Source organism: Rhinolophus sinicus, linkage group LG06 (assembly GCF_036562045.2).
Source record: "Rhinolophus sinicus isolate RSC01 linkage group LG06, ASM3656204v1, whole genome shotgun sequence".
Taxonomy (NCBI): Eukaryota; Metazoa; Chordata; class Mammalia; order Chiroptera; family Rhinolophidae; genus Rhinolophus; species Rhinolophus sinicus.
Genome location: NC_133756.1, coordinates 82,882,038 through 82,902,893, shown reverse-complemented (window position 1 = coordinate 82,902,893; position 20,856 = coordinate 82,882,038). Strand labels below are relative to the sequence as shown.

The 20,856-nt window shown below is 39.0% G+C and overlaps 1 protein-coding gene across 3 annotated transcripts in view; it reads right to left on the bottom strand.

Annotated features, from left to right (window-relative positions):
- SIK3 (SIK family kinase 3) overlaps nucleotides 1-20,856 on the bottom strand; it is a 244,763-nt gene that overhangs the window by 36,092 nt on the left and 187,815 nt on the right. For all 3 annotated transcript variants that reach the window (XR_012497380.1, XM_019713625.2, XM_019713626.2), the window contains exons 5-6: nucleotides 17,134-17,258; nucleotides 16,421-16,544 (exon numbers count right to left, since the gene is read on the bottom strand). Coding sequence is in view for 2 of the 3 variants with exons in the window: in XM_019713625.2 (XP_019569184.2) it covers nucleotides 16,421-16,544; nucleotides 17,134-17,258 (249 nt within the window). In the remaining variant the exon portion in view is untranslated. The remainder of the gene's footprint in view (nucleotides 1-16,420; nucleotides 16,545-17,133; nucleotides 17,259-20,856) is intronic.

Below are 20,856 nucleotides of genomic sequence, written 5' to 3'. Positions count from 1 at the left end.
TACAATTATCGCTCCCATCTCACAGATGGTAAAAATTAGGCACAGAGGACTTCAAAATCTTGTCCAAGGTCACATGGTAAGTCAGATTTCACACCAGACAGTCTTCTGAAGAGCTGGTGCTCTTAACCACATGCTATACTGCCTCTGCACAGAGCTGTGGGCAGGATCCAAACGCCTGAACCATTCATTTAACATCTTCTCCCAAGACACCATCATCTCTCCCTTAGACCATTGCAAAAGTGTCCTAACCAGTCTTCCTGCTTCCCATCTTGCCCCTTTACAGTCTATTCTCCACAGAGAAGCAAAGGGGCTATTTCTGAAACAAACCTGAGCCTATTACTACCTTGCCTCCAACTCTCCAGTCTCTCCCCATAGCCCTTGGAATAAACGCCCCAGCCGCGGGCCTGCAGTCCTGAGCCTCCATCTCCGGTCTCGCCCTCCACTCACCCCTTGGCTCGCTGAGCTCCAGCCACACTGGCGGGCTTCCTAACCTGTGCGCTGGCTCAACACACTCCTACCCCCCGACCCACCCACAGCCTTTACACGTGCTGCTTCCTTCAGCTGCAATGGCTGCTCATCCGACCCTCACATGGCTGGCTCCTTGTCATTCGAGTAAGAGCTTATATGTCACTTCCTCAGAAAGCTCCTCCCCGGCCACCTAACGTAGGTCTCCAGTCACTCTCTATTACATGACACTCATTTTCTTCACACTTACGACTTCTTTGTGAAATTATCTTATTTATTTATTTACTTGTTTGATGTCTAACTCCCCCAACACAATGTAAAGTCTGTGTCTTTCTTACTATTTCCAGCACCAAATCTCCAATCCCCCAAGGATGTTTATCACACCTAAATAATAATAATAATAATAATAATAATAATAAATAATGGCTACTGAATAGATGAACAAATAAATATTGAATATTTAATCAAATGAGATTGAATTTGTGAAAATGCTTTTTAAAATTCTAAAACTCTAAGATATAGGTTTAAAAATTTTGTTTCCATTTTATTATAGCAGTCTTGAAAACAAAATAATAAATTATCGCTAATTTCAAAAGACTTTTTATATATATAAGGCCCTGTGATTACCAACTTTATTTCATTTAATCTTCATAACCTTAAATTAGATACTATTAATATTGTTAGCATCATTTATAGAAGAACAAGAAACGAGTCAACGAACTCAACATTGCAAAGTAATGGTGAGCTGGGACTTGACAGCTATGCTCTTGACTACCCTGTTATAGATCTTCACACGGATATAATTTCTGTTTTGCTCTGTTTTTCCAGAGTGACTTCAACTCTGCAATCGCACAATTTCTGCATCATTTGGCAAACACCATCTGTATCACCATCTGGAAAGGAACACTAAGGGTAATTAAGGCAAATTACTCTTAATTTTAAATTTAGTCTACCTTTAAAAGAAAATACAATAAAGCAAAGTCCCTATACTTAGAAGGCATTAATTTGTTCTTGCTTTGTGATTAAAAGTATATTCAAATGCAGTGTAGATCCTAAAGCCTGAAGTTCCTACATCTTTAGAAAATAGAGTAAATGCTATTCATAACATTAAGCTTCTATTAAAATTATGTTTCCAGGGTAGCAAGAATAGATCCCACAATTGTAGCATCTGTATAGGTTATAAATGTCATTGACACACACCTTTATGGTCTGCAATTACTTGAGGAAAAAATATTTTTAATTTAGAAAGTTACTAACGCTAAAGACCCCTATGTAGGGAGAAGGCCTGGGCCTAATTCCACAGTTCTGAAATTGTCATTAGGACCTCTAGATGGCACTCTTCTGTAGGTAACCACATTAGTCCTGATTCAGATGACCAACGCAGAATGACATTAAATTACAGGCTTGATCTAAAATAGAGATTTTAAAAGACAATTTCTTCAAATAAAAAATAAATCGACACCACCGTAACATATCCTGATTAGAAGACATATCTAGTTCAATTTCAGTATCTTGAAACCTCTAGTCATCCATCCATAACCATATTTTGTGGTCTCAGATGCCTTGAAAAATTCCCCCTAAAATGCAAACGAGAATTTATACACAAAACTTTGCACATAACCTTAGGCTGTCCAAGGAGCCCAAAAAGCACACCACAGATCATCTAGGTGTCTACGGGTCCCAGGTTAAGAAGCCCTGGTTGCACTGGCCATACTTAAAGGACAGGGGCTCTTACCTTGTATGCCCTACATAATATCCAGCATGCAAAGGAACAGAAATCTAATACTTTTCATATGTTGCACAGATGGTAAAATATGACAAAATGCAGAAAGCCAGAGTATTATCAACTCATACTCCCTAGGTGTCATATATAGCTCATGACATTAAATTCAAAGTAGATTTGAATGCACCATTCTATATAAAATATGGAAAGAGGGTGAAAACAAAGGGAATAAATGCTCTCAAACCTAGTAACAGAATCAACCACAGAACAGTCAATAAAGTGAGTGGAAAGATGGGGCCTCAGATCAAATAGTACACACATCAACTTTTCCAGATGCCAAGAAATAGTCTATATATTTTAATGTCAAAAATGGCTCCACCACTTGTTCCTGTCCAAAAGACAGAGCCTTTGATACTGAATGAAAACGAAGCACCTGGGGCAGTGCAGGGACACGCTTGTGTGCGCCAGAGCAGCTTCCTTCCGAGGCTGCTTTCATTTGCTGTGCACAACAAGCCAAGCGCCATGGCGGCAGCGAGAATCACTGTGGGCCCCTGAAACTGGATGTGCCAACAGAATGTTAACTAGAGGAGGCACAGCTCAGGCCCTGCCCCGGGGCGTTGACAGGCGTTCGGGTAACTGTGGAGAGAGAGCTGCTGTGTGGGCAGCGTCCTAAAATGGGAATTACGTTGAGGTTACCAGTGTAATTTCATCTAAGAAGATGAGGTCTTTAACATCTTTTTTTCCTTTTGGACCTTGATAATAAACAGCTTTCTCTAAGAGGCTGAATGTATTTGGCTTGAGGAGCAAAAAATACAGGACAGGGAAGGGGAATTAAAAACCAGATTCACCAAAGATAGTTAGTAGCAGTTGTGTCTCCAGTTTCTAGGCTATAAGAAAAAAACAGAATAACTTTAAAAAGAATTTCCTGACTAAAACCTTGAAAACATGCCACCTGAAAAAAGGATAAAGGCAATAAGGCTGATTTATCTTGGAGAAGAGACGGTGTACGCGGGAAGCAGCATACTGGTTATTCAAGTATCTGAAGGGTTTTTATAAAGAAGACAAAGTGCATTTATTCTGTGCTGCTCCAGGGACCTGGATTTGGAATAATTAGGAAGTAATAAGTTCAATTTAGGAAAAATCTTTCTAATTATTAGAGTGGATCCAAATTACTGGATAAGGGTCTTAGGGATTTGAGGGAGGCCCCTTAGGAGAGTGAGAGGAAGCAGTCAATCGGGCAGGACCACACCTGGAGCACAGCTAGTTTTATCCATTTTATAGATTAGTGTTCTGAGCAAGATCTCCCATGAAAAATTGGGTCCAGAAACAAATGAATAGGATGAACTCCATGGTCCCCTCCAACTCTAAAAACCATTTAACTGTGAAAAGGGAGTGATTTGTCCTGTAAAATAGTATACTTATTATCACTAGAAATGTTTAATCAGCGCCTGGCATTTATTACTAAAAGGGCTCCCAGCATTAGGTGTGAGGAAAACTGGGAGTCCTTTAAGGGTGAAGACTGTGTCTCACTGTCCTGTGTACCCCCAGTACCCACTATAACACCTGATGTGCAACAGGCCCTCAATAACACCAGTCATACTGGACTAGACAGCTGCTACAATTCCTACAAACAATTTTAATAATCTGATTCTGAGAATCCACAATAGAACAGGCATTCCCCATGCTTCAAGCTTGAAAAACCAGACAACTATCATTTTACACAAGACTGAGATGTGGTACTGTTTGGGGGCCAAAGCCTGAATCAGATGGTTTATGGGCTCTCCTTGTAGCTTTAGAGTTCTTTGTGTCACACAGGGGACACTTCCTTACTTATCTTTTCTGGGGCTATACAGAATAATGTGTAAATCAGATCACCACTTGATGCCCACCATGTGGGCATAGCCATAGTGTCAAGGTTATGATCCAACAAACCCAAACAGCTCTTGACAAATACGTGTTCTCCATAAACACTGGATTCAACTGCAAGTGTGAATACTACATCTTTAGCATGTTAAGAGACTGAGTGTGAGAGAAAGACACAGTAAAGAGTAGAAAACAACACAGGGAAGGAAGGAATGAAAGATTAAAAGAGCAATTCTTCAAAAATATTGTTTAATATTTTAATAATAACATTTACTGAGCACTTATATGCTAGACAGTGCTATCAACACTTTAAGTTCATTTAATTTAAGCATTTAATTCAAACACCAACTTTTATTATTTATTATATCCATCTTATAGATGAAGAAATTAAAAATCAGAGAAGAAACTTAACCAGATAATAAGAGGCAAAGCCAGGATACAAATTCTGGTCAGCCTTACTCCAAAGCCCGAGTTCTTAACCCATACAGTACCTAAAATAAAAAAAATTATTGATGTTTTAGGTAGTAGCCAGCATATCTTGATAAAAACAAATCAAATCAATTTCATTCCTCTTCTAACAGATCAAATGCCATGTAACCTCCACAGGTTCCATCATGATAGAGTCACCTACAAGCCAAGTTAATAAAAAATGGGCTAGGTAAATTCATGGTCAGAAGACTGAACTAACTGGAAAACAAAGTGAAGGGGAAATGGCAAGTTGGATTAAGATGAACTGGGAAAGCAGGAACATAATGAGGCTTAAATGCATTACAGAAAAGCAAACTTAATTTATACACACTGCTTGTTGCATGGTGATGAAGACTGTGATGGAAGGCTAGAAACAACTGGCTTCCCCAATCAAGGAATCACAGACAAGGAGAAGAGATAGGCGGAAATTTAAGGAACTGGATCATCAGAATCTTTAGGCTGATCCTCTAATGGAGGGAATGCCAACTGTCCCTTGAAACCCTTCATGTGATGCCAAAGCACGGGACTTGGCAAAGCAGTCATTTTCAGCTCTGTGGGCAGAGTGGTCTGAAAGAAACTAAGTCATGGATTCTTTTGACCACATAAAACTGCTTTGAACTGGGGAAACAGAAGACATCTGTGTGCCAGGAGGCATGGGAAGAATGCATGGAAGAAGCAATTGCCCAGGAAATTCACGTTTTTTACAGGTGCTTGTAGGAAGGGTATGGTCTGGTTTCTCATGTACTCTCTCCAGTAAATACTAGGTGTGTTCGAAGGTAATTCCAAAGCACTCAGCCCAAGATTCTTTATTTTCAATAATTTTAACAAACTTCTTAATAATATGTAATTCTCTAGAACAATTCAAATTTCAAAGATGGTTCTATTTTTCTCAAAACTTAAAATCCAAAGAGGAAACAAAGAAATTGGGTATTAAATGTCTAAAACATGCTTCCCTGGAAAATGAGTAACCTTATAATTAAAAAAAAAAAAAAGTTAAATGGCATTGAAGTCTTAAGCTTTGATATACTGCCTGATTCTGTTATCGATTCACTTTGTCCAGCTCAGGTCCCAGTCTGGGCGAGAACTGATACTATTATGGCCAATAAGTAGAATAAGATTGATAAACTATCTACAATGACAATCTCTGGATGAAGCAACATGGCTTTGTTAAGAGTCTACACCCTTACTTTTTATGTTCTGGACTTACAAATGTTTGCGACACAGAGCTCTTTTTTAATGCTATCTGCCTTTTCCAAAAAAGAACAACCATGCACAAAACATACTGTTTTTCTTAATGAAAAGAAAATAAAGTCTGTCATAATGTCCTGATGCTGACATAATCATGGCTAAAATAGTATGACGATCTTGCTATGCCATGATCTCCACAGAAATAAGTTAAAAGTATTATTATATTAAGAAGAAATCTTAGGTGTTTTTGCCAAGATACCTTCTTTTTGGTAATAAGCTAGCCAGAGTTAGGAATCCTCACTGTGCTTATGGACTAAGTCCTAGGAATGACATTTTTAAATAAGCCCGAGGAAATCCTGTCATTGTCAGCTAAAGTCAAACCTATTTTACATAGTGACTATTTTAAAACCTAAACACAGATAAATGGTCTTGAAATAGGACACTTCTATGTATAAGTAGCATATACCAAATATGCTATCCTATGGATGAATTCAGAGATTGCATAAATATTAAATAAAATCATATAAAATACAAGTTCTTTTGTTGCAATGACATTTTGTTATATTGGATATTGTTAGAACAATGGTGATGTAGGAATTGGAAGATTTTTACTCTATAAATTAAATTTTGATATGTTACTGTCACCATAGAAATATATAAACATTTCTAACTTGCAAGTTAAGGGACTTTATTTTAAGTAATAGTCAATATCACAATTTTACACAACCAAAGAAAATATATAAATCTTGGAATTAACTGTAACAGAACTTAATCTATAATAGTGTTGGGTGTAAAAAGATTTGACTCATAAAAAATAAGCACTGAGATCAGTTGTGCTAACACAATGGCACTGAGGAATAAAACGTCTGATTTTGAAGCCATTCGCTTTCAGTTCTTTTAGGAAAGAAGAATGGGAGTCCCAGTACTGAGTATTCAGTAAAATTCCTGGAAGAATAGTCTGACAGCAAGAGATCAGACAAGAAAATGGAGTGTTCTTGATTTAAATACAAATCCCAACACCACTGTTTTCTGCAAATTATTATCAGAATGTTCTGGTTTAGAAATAAAGTTCCTTATAAGTACATCCTATGAGACATTTCCTGTGACTGAACACAGAGGCCAAAGGGAGTTGGCTTGGCACCATTTAGCAAGTAAAGATGGAGCTGATAAGAAAAGCTTCTATCAGGAGTCAATAAACAGGCTGAGAGGCTTTCTCTTCAGTTTTAACAGTTTGTCAACCTGCCATAGACTGAGGAGAAAACAAGTGTTTAACCCACATATCTCCATTTATTAGAAAAACAACACCATTTTTTAACTTTCTTTATTTTCAGCAGTTTTCTAGGTGGCTGTGATGCTGCTAGAATTGCAGGACGGACGCTGGCTTTAAAGGCCAGCGATACCAATATTTACCTCTAGCCCCAACCTTGAAAAGGTAGCTGGCATGCTACACTGTCACACTAGAGGCTGTCCAATTTGCAGCTAACATATTTAAAATAAAAGTTGGTTACTTATACTATCATATCATATTTTTAATTCCTAATATCAATTATTACTGAACAAAATTCTGGATTAGATTTATTCCAGAGTCTAATATAGAGTACTTGATACTAACTCTTTTTTCAATAAATAATCCACATAGATGGACAAATATATCTATTCTAGGACTCTCTAGATACTTAGAACAACTTGGCAGATATACATTTAGTGAGAGTTAAAATACAATCAAAGACAGTTTTTGAAGACAGACTGAGGGTTCAAATCTCAGCTCTGCCACTTACTAGCTGTGTGATTTGGGGTACGTGATTTAACCTTACTATGCTTCAAATTTCTTATCTATCAAGTTACAATAGTAGCCTACCTCACAGGATTGTTTTGAATATCAAATAAACAAGTTAATGCAATAGTGTTTGGTACGTAGAAAGTGCTCAATGAATGTGAGCTATTATCCAAATCTCTGGCGTCCTTCCACTTAGAACTTCCTCCCCTTCTCCATTTTCCTCCATAGGGTTCCCATAAGCTAGGGGACAGTTTGCTTACAAAAAGGGTAATACTAAATAGGGCAGTACCAGTATTTACCCACTGGTTTTCTACTATATAAGGTGAAATCATGGAGATGGTCAGGGGAGGTCTGCTTAACTCTGAAATAGATCTAGCTCCTCTGACATCAGTTGTGATTTTTACGCTCACTAACAGGAAAGCACTACCCAGATTTTCTCCCTTGCAGTGCAGTATGCCTCAAAAAGGAATAAGAAAACTGCTTTGAGGACTCTGAGTCCCTGAGTATATGGAGACTGATGGGTGAGCTACTTTAATCTCCTGTCCCATTCCTTCTAAACAAAATGCTTTTAGCCAAGCAAGATGTTGTGTGCTTCTTGATGAGTAAGCCAATCAGAGCAGAGTTGTGTGCATCTCAATAGAAGCTTTTTGGCAGGAGCTGCACAGTACAGTCTCCATCAGAAGCATTATGTAAGTCTGGGGCTTGCATTTCCAGTGATAAAATGCTTATGCAGTATTACAATTAATTAAGTCACAATGAAGTCTAATCAATAAGGACTCAAAAATATTGTCCACAAGAGATCTCTATGCACTTGCCATCACTGCAGTTTTTTCACTGTAAATTAATTTTCCTTCAGTTAAATAAATGACTGATCTTACTATATTTGCTAGCAGTCAGTATGACTCGTGAATAAGACAAAGTAGGCTTTAAGAAGTAGGCTTCTGATGGTTTTAAAAAATGTATTAGTAGTGAATGAGTTTGGTGTTCAAAAAATTTAAGTTGCTGGCTTCCCACAGTGGGAGGGGGCGTCAGAGAAAGTATCTGCTAACACATGTGGCCAGGCCAGGTCCATCTTCTGCCAACAATACAAAAAAACAGCAAGTTTCAACTCAACGTTTAGTTCTTCTGTAATTCAGGCTCAGGGTTTTACCCTAATTGCTCTCTGGGATGCTTTGAGAAGGTAGTCCAAAAACACTGGATTATTCAAACTTATATTACTTAACTCTACAGTAGATCAAGACCTTTTTAAAACTGGAAGTCACTTGACCTTGTCATTTACATAACCACCTACATAACAAATGTGCATAAAACCAATTAATAATTCATATCATCAGTGAGTTACCTAACACTTCAATAATAAAACACACGAGTCTGATATAAGAGTCTATAGGTAAGTGGTGATGATTCAGTTTGTCATTAAAAAATATTTACTGACTGTTTATATCATACCAGGCGCTGTTAGGTTTTATGGAAGGTGATGATGTGTGAAACACAGTTCTGAAATAAAGGAGTTTACATTCTAGGAGAGAAAGGAGGAAGACATACATAATTATAAAACTAGGTGGTATTAAATCAATTCGGCCTCCAATAAATCCTCTTTTAAATTTATACCGCTGTCATTCCAACTTGAAAGTAGTTCTTTAATATATGTCAGGGTGCACATGAAGGGAAGCTTGTATCAAACAAACAAGAACTAGGCATAGAAACATCCACTAATTGGGAGAATACTTCATTCCACACATTACTGACAATAGAGAGTGGCTTAGAATTCTTGAACTAACTGCATCCATTTGTAGTGCATGGCCTCCCACACAGCTGTAGATACTCTGGAATTCAATTTGGCTAGAAGACGCTGGCCTATGAGGCCTTCCCTACTTGGCCTCTCAAGTGCTAATTTAGAAAACTATACCAGCTTTGCTGGAGTTTCTAGATCCTTTTAGCAGAAAAATGATAAACTCAAGTCAAGTCCATGACAACAGCCTGAGAAAGGAAAGGAAGGACCTTGTTCTTTAGGACTCCCCTCGACCACATTACCTTCTCTGATACAGTGACAGTGGAAAACAGGCTGGAAAAGTAGCTAGCTCCAACCTCCACATAAAGAATTAACTCTATCTAGGCCTAGTGGGGTGCAACTGTGTTCAGAAACTAGAGGTGTGTGCAGAAAAGGGACTCTAGGGACACACTCTAGGTTTCCTTCACATGAAGCCAAAACTTTATGGTACTTGAAGGACGTTTAAGCTAAGAAAAGCCTAAATAACCTTATGAATTCATTTATCTTATGCCTTATCCTACTGACAGCATTCTCTGATGGGCCTTTGGGATTCAGGCCTATGAGAGATCATACTGGTAAAACAGCAATCGTCTACTCATATCTCAGATTGTGTTGTTTCTCACTTCCTGCACATGAAATTTGTATTCCTACTTAGGGAATTACTTGTCTGGGATTAAAAATTGACCACATTTAGGATAATTATGTTGGTGTTCTCTGAGTCTTTCAACTTTCATGTTAACTTATATCATTTTACAAATGTTAGTTCTTTCTAAGTAGTTCAATGCTATATAGCTTATTTCCAAGCACTAACAGACAATGTGGTTGACAGCATGGTTAGCTATTTTACCAGTATCCGCTACCTGAAGCCAGCTCCGGTAAGGCTTGAGTAAAAATCTTCTGTCATGATGCAAGGGGGTGTGGGTGGAGGGTAGAGGGGATCCAAGCTGCTCACAGGAAATACTGTGGACATTGGAAAAGCAGAGGAAGTGGTTTGTTTATCTTGCCCTTTCTTCGCAACAGTGTGGTATGGAACAAATGCTGAATATGAGTACTGACTTAGTCATTTATTACTTGTGTGGCTTTAGGTAAGTCAACCAATTTCTTTAAACTTTAGCTTCTTAAACTTCATTGGCAAAATGATAAAACAGTACGTGTCAATACCAATTCCAGAGTACAGTTATATAGCTCAAATTAGATCAAGTACAGGAAATATGCATACACTCAAAAGCCCTACAGAAATGTAAATTACTGTTATTAATATTATTATTTGAATACGAGTGTACACTCTGGGGGAGTTCTGGTAATTAGGTAAAACCTATGTATGCAATCATTCACTCACTTAACAAATATTTTGTCCTAAGCTCTGGGAGTACGGCAATAAACAAAACCGAAATTGTATTCCAGTCACGAGGCAGTGGGGGTGGGGGCTGGGACACAATGAACAAACGACGTCAGGTAGTGGAAAGCGCTACGAACACAAGTGAAGCAGAGGAGAGTCAGCGAAGGCCTCTCTGAGGGGACAGTTAGGCAGAAACCTCAAGTGAGGTGAGGAAGCTAGCCATGCACATATTTGAGGGAACAGGAATGTGTGTGCTTGGCAAGTCTGAGAAATAGCAAGTCCACCTCTGTGAGTGGAGCTCAGAACCTAAGGTGAAAAGCAATAGAAAACGAGATTAAAGAAGGGGGCCAATCACAGTTGTCCCTTGTAGGCCATAATGATAATGACTTTTTAAATTCCATTATAAGTGTAAATGAAAGCCACTGGAGGATTTAAAGCAGGATTCCATTTATTATCTACTTACTACTATTTACTAAGTCCTACCACATGCCAGACACTGTGCAAGGCTATAGACAACTATGAAAAAAACACGTTTCATCTTTACTTTCTCTAAGCTCACAGTCTGGTGTGGAAGATATATAATGGAAGAAGTAATTACAATAAAAACTTTTGTAAGTCCCTTGATATTAGTCCAGAGACCTAAAGAATGGTAGAAATTATCTAGATTCTTATTTCTACCACATCTAATTTCTCATTTTAGAATACAGGCGTGGGTGGGATGGGGGTGGGTGAGGGAGGAAGAAGTACTGCAGGCAGAGGGAATTGTTTCAGAGAACATCACTTGTTCAGGGAACCAGAAGGAAATTAGGGTCACTAGATGTAGACTGGGAGTTGGGGCTGAAGATATAGGTAGGAGGTGGGTCATAAAGGTATTTCTATGTCATTGTTTTTCAAACAGCAGTCATGAGATCGATTTGATAGGTTACAATCAGCATTTTTAATGTAGTAGAATAAAATATACACTGTATATATTAAAGGCAAGTTTTGCTTTTTAAAAAACTTTTGTTCGTGTGTGTGTGTGTGTGTGTTTTCTAGGTCACAGTATAAAATATAGTTTTGCTATGGTCATGATAAAAAATGTTTGAAAGTCAGAGCTCTGGCCAGTTTAAGGAGTAAACTTTAGCCTAAAGGCAATGGTAAACCACTGAAAAGTTTAAAGTGGAAAATGATACAATCAGATGCGTGTGTTTGTGTGTGTGCACGCACTTTGCTTTTATATATGTGTTTTAAAAAGATTACTCATGCAGCAGTGTGGAGAATGGACTAGAAAGGGATAAGACTGGAGTCAAGGATCCATTTAGTTGCCTATTATTTAATTTAGGCAAAGGCTACTACAGAAGGTGTTATAGGAATGGAGGGTGAATCTACAGGATTTGGTAACTGATTGGCTGTGATGGAGGCGAGAGAGGAGGGGGAATCAAGGCTAGTTTCAGCCTTGGTCACATGGTGATGTCATTCACTAAGATGGAACAAAGAATAGAGCAAATTTGGGGGGCGGGGGAGTAAATTCAGTTTTGAAAATATTTCCATTGATGTGAATTCAAGGCATGAAAGTGAAGCTGATCAGCAGCAAATGGTTGGATATATAGCCTTTCATCCTGGAGGAGAGGTCTGCGTCAGAGAATTAATTGAGCTTTAATTGGGAACTGAGCATCACTGCAATCTCTGAAGGCACAGCAATAAGAGTAAGTAAGATGGCTCAAAAGAAGAAGAGACTTAAAGTATGAACAGAGAAAGAGAAATCTGCTAGAGAACACTAAGACGGTGTACCCAGAGAGAAAGGAATAAAACTGAAGAATGTGGTGTCTGTGTAGTAACGAGCAAAAAAGTGTTTCAAAAAGTAAAGAGTGACTCAACAACAAGAAAACAATTTGATTAAAAAATGGGCAAGGCCCGCCCAGGGGCTCCGAAGGCTGCCGGTTTGATTCCCACATGGGCCAGTGGGCTCTCAACCACAAGGTTGCCAGTTCAATCCCTTAAGTCCCTTAAGGGATGGTGGGCAGTGCCCCCTGCAACTAAAATTGAACACGGCACCTTGAGCTGAGCTGCTGCTGAGCTCCCGGATGGCTCAGTTGGTTGGAGTGCGTCCTCTCAACCACAAGGTTGCCGGTTCGACTAGCGCAAGGGATGGTGGGCTGTGCCCCCTGCAACTAGCCACGGCAACTGGACCTGGAGCTGAGCTGCACCCTCCACAACTAAGACTGAAAGGACAACAACTTGAAGCTGAACAGCACCCTCCACAACTAAGATTGAAAGGACAACAACTTGACTTGGAAAAAAGTCCTGGAAGTACACACTGTTCCCCAATAAAGTGCTGTACCACTTCCCCAATTAAAAAAAAAAAAGAAAAAAGAAAAAAAAGAAATCTTAAAAAAAAAAAGGGCAAAATAAATACTGGGACAGACACATCACCAAAGAAGATATATGTGCATATGAAAAAATGCTCATCACCATCATACATCATTAGGGAATTGCAAATAAAATAACAAGATTCCACTACACACCTATTAAAATGGAAAAAATCCAAAGTACTGATAACATCAAATGCTGGCGAGGATATGGAACAACAGGAGCTTTCATTCATTGCTGGTGGAATGCAATATGGTACAGGTACTTTGGAAGACAGTTCAGTGGCTTCTTACAAAACTAAACATACTCTTATCATACAATCCAGCAATCACACTCCTTGGTATTTATCAAATGATTTGAAAATTTATGTCCACACAAAAACCTATAATGTTTATAGAAGCTTTATTCATAATTGCTAAAACTTGGAAGCAACCAAGATGTCCATCAGTCTGTGACTGGATGAATAAACTGTGGTACGACCAGACAATGGAATATTGTTTATTAAAAAGAAATGGGCTATCAAGTCTTGAAAAGACACAGAGAAACCTTATGTGGATATTACGAAATGAAAGAAGCCAATCTTATATGAGTCAACCTTATGACATTCCAGAACAGGCAAAAATATGGAGACAGTAGAATGATCAGTGATTTCCAGAGGGTAGGGAAGGCAGGGCTAAGCAGGCACAGAGAATTCTTAGGGCAGTGAAACTGCTCTGTATGACACTGTAACGGTGAATACGTGTCACTGCTTTTGTTCAAACTCACAGAATGGACAATGCTGAGGGAGCCCTGAAGAAAACTATGGGCTTTGGATGATAATCCAATGCAGTCTCAATGTAGTTGATCGGTTGTAATAAATGTTCTACTTTGGTGCAGGATATTGAAAGCAGGGGAGGCTATGGACAGGGGGCATATGGGAACTCTCTGTATTTCCTGCTCAATTTTCCTGTAAACCTAAAACTGCTCTAAAAAATAAAGTTTATTTTTTCAAAAAGAAAGTAAGGAGTGGTGAAATGCTAAATCTATCTGGGCAGTCATTACGCTAAGACTAAGGATATGCAGTTGATTATGACAAGATCACGGGTGATTCCGGCCAGAGCACTGTATCGGACCCATACTCTGCTTCCTTTTATAGCGAAATTGCAAAGAGTTGTGTCTATTTCCTTTCTCCACTCCCCTTCCATTCCTTTTCTGTTGTATCCACATGAATTCGGTTTTTGCTCCTGCCCCTCCACCAAAACTGTTGAAGATCCTCGATGATCTCCATATTCTAAGCCTAACATTCAGTCAGTCACTGTACTGGACCTATCAGCAACACTCTCCCTTCCTTGAAACGCTGTCTTCACTTGTTTTCTAGGACAGCAGACTCTCTGGCCTTCCTCACTAGCCATTTCTATGCTGCTCCCTCTTCATCTTCCTGATCTCTGAATAGTAGTGTGTTCCAGAGGTGAATCCTTGGAAGTCTTTTCTTCTCTATAATCACTGCCTAAAAAGTGACCCCATCTCATAGCTTTAAACGTTATCTATACCCTGATGATTCCCAAATGTACATCTTTAGCCCATAACTCTCAACTAAGTTACAATCCTATATTCAACTGCCTTCACAATATCTCAACTTAGGTGTCTCATGGGCATCTCAAACTAACATCTAAAACATCTCTCCAAAATGCGAGTATTCTTCTCTGGCCACTGCCATCTCAGTTAGTAAAAAATCCATCCTTCTAGTTCCTCAAGCCCAAAACCCTGGAGTTACTTTTAATTACTCCTTCTCTCACAACAAATCCAACATAAATGTTGTTGGAGGCAGACTGCCTAGGTTCAAATTCTTGTTTCGCCACTTACTAGCTGTATTGTCTTGGGAAAATTGCTAAGCATCTCCTGGCTTCAGTTTTATCACCCGTAAAAATGGGGGTGATATTCTTAAGTATCTCACAGGACTGTTAGAATAATTAAATGAGTTAATGTTTGTTAAATGCTTTCAACAGTGTCTGCCATACAGTATGTAGTATCTCTTGAATCTGACCACTCTTTCCCATCTACACCTCTACACCCCAGTCTGGGAACTGGCTACTAATATCTCTCATCTGGATTACTGCAAGTCTCCAAAGCAGCCAAAGTGATTTATTTTTAAAAACAAAAGTCACCATAAAATTCTTCAATTGTATGTTTGAAATTTTTCGGAAGTCAGAAAAAAATCCCCACAAAAGTCAGATTATATCATTCCTTTGTCTCAACACTCTGATCCTTTGCATTTCACTCAGAGTCAAAACTCAGGTCCTTAGACTGACTTACTGGGCCCTAATATGCGCTCTTGGTTGCCTCCCTGACCTCATGTCTCTTGTCCCTCATTCCTTTCTGGAGCATGGCAGCCTCCGTCCCTTTCCTTAAACACTGAAGCTCCCTTCCCAAGGCCTTTACATTTGCTGTTCCCTCTGCCAGGAAAGTTCATCCTCAAACTGCAAAGCTCACTCCCTCACCTTCAAGTCTGCTGAAATGTCGCTTTCTCAGTGAGGGGGTTCCCTGACCATACTTTTTCAAATAACCTCCCACCTACCAGCCCTAAACCTCTTTCCCTCCTTGTTTTTCTCACAGCACTTATCATTATCTGATATACTGTTAAAGTCATTAATTCTAAGGAGACTGAAATTATTTATTCTAAAACGCAATTCCCATGTGCCTATGTTTTGTAGCCCACCCAAGTTGACGTACACTCTGTGTTATTCATTAAAATGAAAACATGATTAAGCAAAACTAAATAGATTGCTTACTGCATTGTCTCTAAACTGTTCTTTCTTATGTGCATATAAATGGTGATCAAACACGGTAGATTCTGGATAGGATATGTTTTCAAGTATTATTTTTTTCCAAGAGCTACTTATCCTACTAACCACTCATTTAAAAAATACTTTTTAAAAATTTGTGTCTGGGAAATAAATGTCATAGAAGTAAAAAATGTAGTAGCAGGAAGACTAAGGTGCAAAGCCGGCTTTATCCTTGGCATTTATTACATCTCAGTGGGGCCCCAGTCAACAGAAATATCCTGAAAGGGGGCATGGGAGGGGCTGAAGGACAGGGGGAAACAGGAATATTTATTGCCCTGCTACTATGTGATGGGCCTACTGACTCTTTACATACATTTTTTAATTTGGTCCTCATAGTAATAGCCCTCACAAAATTGTTAGCCATTTATAGATAAAGAAACTAAAGCTCAGACAGACTTAGTAATCTGCCACGCAACACGAGTTGCCATGTGCAGAGCCCAGAGCCAAACTCAGCCAAACTCAGCAGGGCTACCTGATACCAAAGCCTGCACACCGTTTCTATAGAACCTGCCTCCAGAGGTACCAATTCAGCAAACTGAACTAAGAAAGGTTGTTAAATGGGCCTTTTATACTCCATCACTCAATTCCTAGGATAACTTAATATGTCTAACTTTCCATGAACCCATTCATAGCTGTGTGCTGGCAACTCTCTTACCTGTGGACATAAAAAATGGGATGCGGAACTTTCCACTCAGCACCCGGGCCCGCAGATTCTGCAGTGTGCTCCCATCAAATGGCAGGGCACCACACACAAGCACATAGAGGACGACTCCAAGACTCTGCATCCCAAACAGAGAGTATGTATAATTAATCGCAGCAGAGGAAACAAAAGAGGCCATTGTAGTATGTGTCTGAAGATGATGTGAGTCATGCACAAGATAATAGAACAAACTTTTTCTCCTTTTTTTATGAGGAATAATATGGGGTACTGTCAAGGCCAGTCATCTTTAGAACAGTTAACCTTCTTCTTTGCTTCCAGATGTTAATTTTGGGTAACATATCTAGAATTTCTCTCAGAACTCATCCTCTAGGAAGAAAGCAGTGGCAAAAACAGAAAGAATCTCTGTTCTTGACAAGGGCATCCATCCAATCTTGCCCTTAGGTTGTGTGTGTGTGTGTGTGTGTGTGTGTGTGTGTATATGTGTGTGTGTGTGGTTTTTTTGCAGATGCAAAGGGGGATTTTGAAGTCTGTGGCATAATCCATAAGACAAGTGCTGTGGGAAAGACTGGACAAAGAATTGGGAATTCAAAGAACAGGTCAGCAAGGTTCTAATTCATATCCAGCATTTTGTGCCATGCAGGATGAGGACAGTTGTCATCAATCAAGGGGAACTAACGCTATGGGGCAGAGAGAAGGCAGTTACATACCCAGATGTCCACTTTGGGCCCATCGTATTCCTTCCCTTCAAAGAGTTCAGGTGCAGCATAGGGAGGGCTGCCACACCAGGTCTTCAGCAGCTGCCCAGGAGTGAAAAGGTTACTGAAGCCAAAATCTACAAAGGCAAATGTACATAACTCATGTTATCTCAATCCAGCAAATACTAGTTCTTACTAGTTACTAGAATAGAAGTTCTGAGTCATTAAGTTTAAATATCCAACGTGAAAAGAGGACATTTAAAAATTATATAACCAGCCACTTAGACTTAAAATAACAGTGAAACGGAGATATAGATGAGCTGGAATACAAAAGACATCTGGTTAACTAAAAGCAAATATGATTGGTTTGTCAGCAAAACCAGCATTGTTCCCTTAAAAAACCTAGACTGAGCAAGGAGAATGATACTCGTTAATTTAAGAACAAAAATTAATCTGGATGATGACTGATGTTAAGACCACATCAAAATCATAAATACATGTAACTCTACTCAACTGGACCCCAAATTTTCATATTATTTTTACTTCTTACACATTTATGACCACTAGAGACACACTGACTTAAAAAATTAGTCAAAGTGACAGTATTATTTTTAAGGTGGCTTATTCAAAATAAAGAATATGCAATTTATAAACTGAACAAAGAATGGTTACATTTTAGCTTCAACCTCCTTTGTGCTTCAACTTCTTCCATTCTTTTCTCCACCTCCCACTTTTTTTTTTTTTTTTGCAGAAAAAATTTTTTTTCCTTTTTATTTGGGGAAGGGGAACAGGACTTTATTGGGGAACAGTGTGTACTTCCAGGACCTTTTCCAAGTCAAGTTGTTGTCCTTTCAATCTTAGTTGTGGAGAGTGCAGCCCCGCTCCAGGTCCAGTCGCCGTTGTTAGTTGCAGGGAGCACAGCCCACCATCCCTTGCGGGAGTAGAACTGGCAACCTTGTGGTTGAGAGGACGCGCTCCAGCCAACTCAGCCATTGGGAGCTCAGAGGCAGCTCAGCTCAAGGTGCCGTGTTCAATCTTAGTTACAGGGGGCGGAGCCCACGTTCCCTTACGGGACTTGAGGAATTGAACCAGCAACCTTGTGGTTGAGAGCCCACTGGCCCATGTGGGAATCGAACCGGCAGCCTTCGGCATTAGGAACATGGAACTCCAACTGCATGAGCCACCAGGCTGGCCCCCACCTCCCACTTTTTAAAGTGAAAGTAGATGGAGGAGTGAGGTTTGGGGAGGAATACTAAGAAAATGAGCAAAGATGACAGGCCGAAGGATAGACAGTGGTTGACTTATAAATACTTTAATGTGTATAAATATTTGTATGGACATCTTGTATGTGTGACAGGCTAGAACCCCTTCCTGCCCCAGACCTACCTACCACATTCCCTATGGTCACAGCATCTGAAAATGCTGAGCACCTCCCTACTCTCTCAAATTTTCCTCCCTTTCCTAGTTTTACACATTGATAACTCTGTCTCCTTTTGTATTTGCTTTTCTTCCTTCTACCTTCTATAGAAGGTGTTTTTTAGTAAGGTATGTGTGATTTTGACTATCTCCCTGCGCTCCATTTTCTCAGGCCTAACTCTTCTGGTCCCACAGCTTCCACTATCATTTGTTTCGTAATAATTCTCCAAATTTAAATCTCTGACCCTGGTACCAAACCTTAAGTTCCTGACACAAACTTCTAATACCTGCCTGGAAAGAAACACCTCAAACTCCCCATTTTCCAAAATGAAACCTGCTCTACCCATGATGTTCCCATGGTCATTACGGGCATTACCATCCAGTTACTAGGAGCACTGGAGTCATCTTTCCTTTCTTCCTCTCACTTCCCATTTCAAACTGGTAAAAATTTTACTGCTTCTATGCTGTGTCCTGAATCCATCTCCTCCTTTCTTTCTTTTTTATTCCTACCATCTCAGTTCAGACTCTTATCATCTCTGACCTAGACTGATGCTACTGCTTACTACATGTACTTATTTCATTTCCCTCTAAGCCATCCATTCATAGCACAGTGTATGTTACACAAATCATGGTGTTACCTCCTCACTCAAAAACATTTGGTGGCTCCCTCCCGCTTACAGAATAGCCTACCATATTTTGCCGTGTATAATGCGCACCCAAGTTTTTGGCCCAAACTTTCAGGGAAAATAATCTTACGTTTTAAATTTTTTTTTTTAATTAAAGTTTACTGGGGTGACAACTATTAGTAAAGTACATAGATTTCAGGTGTACAACTCTGTAATATATCATCTATATATCACATTGTGTGTTCACCACCCAGAGTCAGTTCTCTTTCCATCACCATATATTTGATCCCCCTTACCCTCATCTCCCACCCCCCACCCCCCTTACCCTCTGGTAACCACTAAACTATTGTCTGTGTCTATGAGTTTTTGTTTCTTCATTTGTTTGTCTTGTTCTTTTGTTGTTTTCAGTTTCATATACCACGTTATCAGTGAAATCATATGGTTCTCTAGTTGTTCTGTCTGACTTATTTCGCTTAGCATTATAATCCCAAGATCAATCCATGTTGTCGCAAATGGTCCTATTTCATCTTTTCTTATAGCAGAATAGTATTCCATTGTGTATAGATACCTTCTTTATCCATTCATCTATCGAAGGACACTTTGGTTGTTTCCATGTCTTGGCCACCGTAAATAAACCTGCAATGCACATTGGAGCACACGTGTCTTTATGGATAAATGTCTTCAGATTTTTTTGTGTAGATACCCAGGAGAGAGGTTGCTGGGTCATATGGTAGGTTTTAATTTTTTAATTCAAATTTTCATTTGTTCACATTTAGGTACTCGTTGTTTTGTATTTTAAAGGAATTTTAGCATTTATTTTTTTAACATATCGGTACAAGAAATTTTATGTAACAAATAATTACAAAACACAGGAACAGATCAGATACAAGGTATAAGCAATTTTATGTACCGGTAATAAATTTACGATACTTACGCATCATAGAAGACCAAGAACTCTTTGTCGTTGCAAGTTCGTCGTAAGTTCAACAAAACCAATTATCGTATTCCAGGGTATTATTTTGCATACAGATATCGTTACTGATTTCTAGAGTTGTGCTTTTTAACGCATAGCATAAATAAAATAATTTAAAACATTTATATAGATATGGAATTAGTACTACCCATGTATAATGCGCACCCTTATTCTTCCCTCACAAATTTGGGCAAAACAGTGCACATTATACACGGCAAAGTATGTAAATCTCTTAGCATTGTCATTTAGGGTCTTTCACAACTCAAGTCTACCCTACCTTTCAAACTTATCCCTGGCCAGTCTGGCATCTATTAATGCTAGACTGGCCAGGGTTAAGTACTTACATCCTGTGTTTACGTGCCTTTCTTATGCTATTTCCTCTCTGTGCCATGCCTTTTCCTTTTCTTTCCACATTTGAAATATCATGCATTTTCAAGGCCCAGTCAAATATTACTTCCTGTATGAAGTCTTAACTGATTTCCACCACAAAATAGCATGTCAATGGCTTCCTCCTCTGTGCTTTCATAGCCCTTTGTTTATACCTCTACATCCCAATTACAATTCTGCCTTATATTATACTTAGTTATATTACATGTTTATGAGCCCCACTAGTTAGTAAATGGGAGGGATATCATTTTATTTATCCTACCTCCACACAGTGTTTTCATACATACCAGGGACTCAAGAAAGGGTCACTAAATTAAGCTGCAATAAAATCAT